At 40.9% G+C, this 3,577-nt stretch overlaps 1 protein-coding gene across 1 annotated transcript; it reads left to right on the top strand.

The window, feature by feature from the left end:
- The first annotated feature begins 571 nt into the window (after window positions 1–571).
- mrpl19 (mitochondrial ribosomal protein L19) lies at window positions 572–3,374 on the top strand. Its single transcript, XM_083898921.1, has 6 exons — window positions 572–673; window positions 898–1,015; window positions 1,100–1,218; window positions 2,117–2,251; window positions 2,515–2,696; window positions 2,797–3,374. Exons 1-6 carry the CDS (start codon window positions 595–597, stop codon window positions 3,016–3,018), a joined length of 855 nt encoding a protein of 284 aa, XP_083755047.1. The 5' UTR covers window positions 572–594; the 3' UTR covers window positions 3,019–3,374.
- Window positions 3,375–3,577: the final 203 nt, after the last annotated feature.

Here is a 3,577-nt window from a genome sequence, read left to right as displayed (position 1 = left end):
TAGAGGAGGTTTTCTGACGACGGGGCATCATTTATCGTCCAAGTTTTACGTTGTCAAAGAAAAAGTCCAAATTCGCCGGTTTGCTTCTCACGCTCGCCGCGTATCCTCTGTTTCCGGAAGCAGGTGTCCATGTCCGCAAATCAGCGGCAAAACCCGGACACTGACCGCACGGACTGGATTTATTTCCTTCCGCTTGGTACCTTGAAATGAACACCGAACTTCATGTAAAATTTCAAATATTTCAAATACTAGAAGGAAAACATGACCGATATCCATTGGGGAAAAATACTAAAACACATTTCAGAATAAAGTGTGTTTATTTATTTTCAATAAAATCATGAATGATGCAAAATGAATTTATAAATATCATAAACAATTATTTGACATGAAATCACAATATTGTGTTGCCAAACAGACCTAAATTAAAAAAAAAAAGAACTTCAATACAAAGTGACGGATGTGTTAACCACGGAACGCTTCCGCCATCTTGTGGTCAACTTGCTTCATTGCAGAGTCTGACAAAGCGCATTTCAGTGACGTTTGCCCTACACCGGCTTCCGTCCATGTTCCCCATGTGACAACAGAAGGTCAGACATGGCTGCCTGCACTAGTAGGTTAGACAAATGTATACTTTCCCTGCGGTTATTACGGAACCTGCAGCTCCAAAATGAACGTAAGTAAAATGAAAGCGCACTCATCTCTTATTGTTAAACGTTATAATTCACCGGCACGTTGCGACAAGAGCGTCAACGTACAGTTTATGCTACACGAGCTAGGAAGCTAACAGCGTAACCCGTCCTTCTATACACACATTGACCAAAACCAGTGTATCTGTGTACGTAATTTAACACATATGAGTGATGTGCGTGTGTTTAATGTATGTTTTGTTATTTTCAGGGTTTCTGTCCACGTCTGTGTGTCGTCCTGCTCCGGAGAAGGACAGCGAGCCAACCAAATTCACGCCTCCACCCAAGCCCGTCATCATAGATAAAACCAAAACTATAATTATGAGAAAGTATGGCGTTAATTTATCATAATATCAAACATTCTATGTAAAGTCAAGCTTACAAACTTGTTGTCTCTTTTCTGTCTCTGACAGGTTTCTGAGTCCAGAGTTCATCCCACCACGACAGAGAACAGACCCCTTCAAGTTTTACCTGGAGAGGAAAGACATGGTCCAAAGAAGGAAAGTGCTCAACATCCCGGAATTCTACGTAGGTAAGAAAATACACTCACTGTCCACTTTATTACGTACACACGGCACCACATAAGTTGGCAGGAGTGATTTTCTGCTGCTGTATCCCATTAAAAAAAAAAAAAAAAAAAAAAGTCAGTTCACTGTCAAAGTGCATCAGGGCAAATGGATCATTTCCTGAATTTCAAAAATTCATTTAAATTATTCCTTAAGAGGTTTGCAAATATTTTCAATGCATCCTTGTTCAGGGCGATGCCGACTATTATGATGGTAAATTTCAAGTCAATCCGAGATACTTTTTGTTTTTGAGGTTAAAGTCAGCTCAGTCATCAAAGTGCATCAGGGCAAATGGATCATTTCCTGAATTTCAAAAAATCATTAAAATTATTCCTGCAGAGGTTTGCAAATATTTTCAACGGATCTTTGTTCAGTGCGATGCCAACTATTATGAAGGTAAATTTCAAGTCATTCCGAGATACTTTTTGTTTTTGAGAAGAAACTCAGCTCTCTGTCAAAGTGCATCAAGGCGAACGGATCATTTCCTGCATTTCAAAAATTCATTAAAATTATTCTTTAAGAGGTTTGCAAATATTTTCAATGCATCCTTGTTCAGGGCGATGCCGACTATTATGATGGTCAATTTTAAGTCATTCCGAGATGCTTTTTTTTTTTGCTGATGAGCAGCCGCCTGCCTGGTGCAGCATGATAAATCAGTGAAAATTAAAATTCCTCCAAAAAATTTCAAAATCAAGGATGCACATTATCGGGTTATGCTCAACCCATATCCAAAGTCTTAGGGCAATTTATCTAACGGTCAGCGAGATATGCCTGTCACAGACAGAGAGACGCAACTTGCTTTACAGATAGATGCAAATAGATACACTTTATATTAGAATTGATGTTATTTTTGTTTGTTTCAAGGGAGTATCCTGGCGGTGAACATGTCCGACCCTAACGCCAGTGGAAAAACAAACCGCTTTGTCGGTATCTGTGTCCAGAGGGGTGGAAAGGGGCTGGGAGCCACGTTTATCCTGAGGAACATCATTAATAATCAAGGTAAGGTTTGTGCAGTTGCTGTTTAAGTCTTTTATATATATATATATATATATATATATATATATTGCAGATATTTCGTTGCATTTTTTGTTACAAAAGTAACACAACAAACAAATGTATAAGAATTGTTTAAGTTATTTGGATATAGGTAAAAGTGGCATATTGAAATGACTGAAATTGAGTAATAATGAATACGTGTTTGCACCGTTACTTTTCCAATCCACATGTTGTGTTTTTATGTTGTATATCTGTGTGTGGTGCAGGTGTGGAGATGTGCTATGAGCTCTATAGTCCCCTCGTCCAAAGTGTCGAGGTGCTCAAGCTGGAAAAAAGGCTGGATGACAACCTCATGTATCTGAGAGACGCTTTGCCCGAGTACAGCACTGTGGACCCGGATATGAAGCCTGTGCCTTCGTCCGCGAGTGGAGCGGTGCCTGTCAACAAGGTGAGACGAAGGCTTCAAGAACTAAAATGTGCACGAGATGTAATGAAACGACGGCATGTTGAGAAGTGAAAATGAGTCGACGTCTCTGTCCGTTTACCAGATTAAAGTAAGGATGCGCCCCAAGCCCTGGCTGAAACGCTGGGAGCGACCCAGGTTCAACATCCAGGGCATCCGCTTCGACAAGTGCCTGACGCCGCGGCAGATGGAGGGGGCCCAGAAATGGGCAGAACCCTGGCGGGAGTACGACATGTTGAAGGAGTACGACACGTCCGCGCTGGAGAAGCAGATCTTCACGGAGGTCCAGAGCGGGATGATAAAATGAGGAAAGAGGCTCCTGAAAGTCAAAGGTTGTTCGTGAGAATGGGGAAAAGACTGTAACATGAGTTTCTCATGGATGTGGCAGACTGCTGGAAGTTTACTCGCATCACAGCCACACGTGTATATAAGGAGGAGACATCATGGGAACTGGGGCTACGACTAAAATATCCAAAGTAAGCGAAAAAACAACATCATGATGACATTGTGCAGTGCTGCAGGAAGTCAACGGTCCAAAAGTCTCACTCTTAAAATAAGGTAATGACAGTTAAGATGCATAAATGATAATTTTTCCTTGGAAACTGTTATATTCTGTACAATGAGCCCTTTCATATGTGACGGGTGTTATTTAGCAGATATTAAGTGGTTTCAGTAACAAAATAAATGTAAAACAAAAAAAGAATGACACGTTTCTTTTCGACTGGTCTGTGTTTTTTTGTCTGCTTAGCTGGTAGTCAACACTAGGTGGTGCCACTTGTCTACATAAGAGGCATCCATCAGCAGTTGCATAACAGCCTTTCATGTGTGTGTGTGTGTGTGTACACAGTATTTTGAGGGGAAATTCC

Source organism: Microchirus variegatus (genome assembly GCF_963457635.1).
Source record: "Microchirus variegatus genome assembly, chromosome: 12".
In the NCBI taxonomy this organism is placed as follows: Eukaryota; Metazoa; Chordata; class Actinopteri; order Pleuronectiformes; family Soleidae; genus Microchirus; species Microchirus variegatus.
This window is presented reverse-complemented; position numbering and strand designations above follow the sequence as displayed.

What these genes read in the sequence shown, in the direction of transcription:
- mrpl19 (XM_083898921.1), top strand. Translation starts at nt 595, where the DNA reads ATGGCTGCCTGCACTAGTAGGTTAGACAAATGTATACTTTCCCTGCGG. An exon ending in AAAACTATAATTATGAGAAA is followed by an intron (nt 1,016 to 1,099) that starts GTATGGCGTTAA and finishes TGTCTCTGACAG; the next exon opens with GTTTCTGAGTCCAGAGTTCA. An exon ending in CATCCCGGAATTCTACGTAG is followed by an intron (nt 1,219 to 2,116) that starts GTAAGAAAATAC and finishes GTTTGTTTCAAG; the next exon opens with GGAGTATCCTGGCGGTGAAC.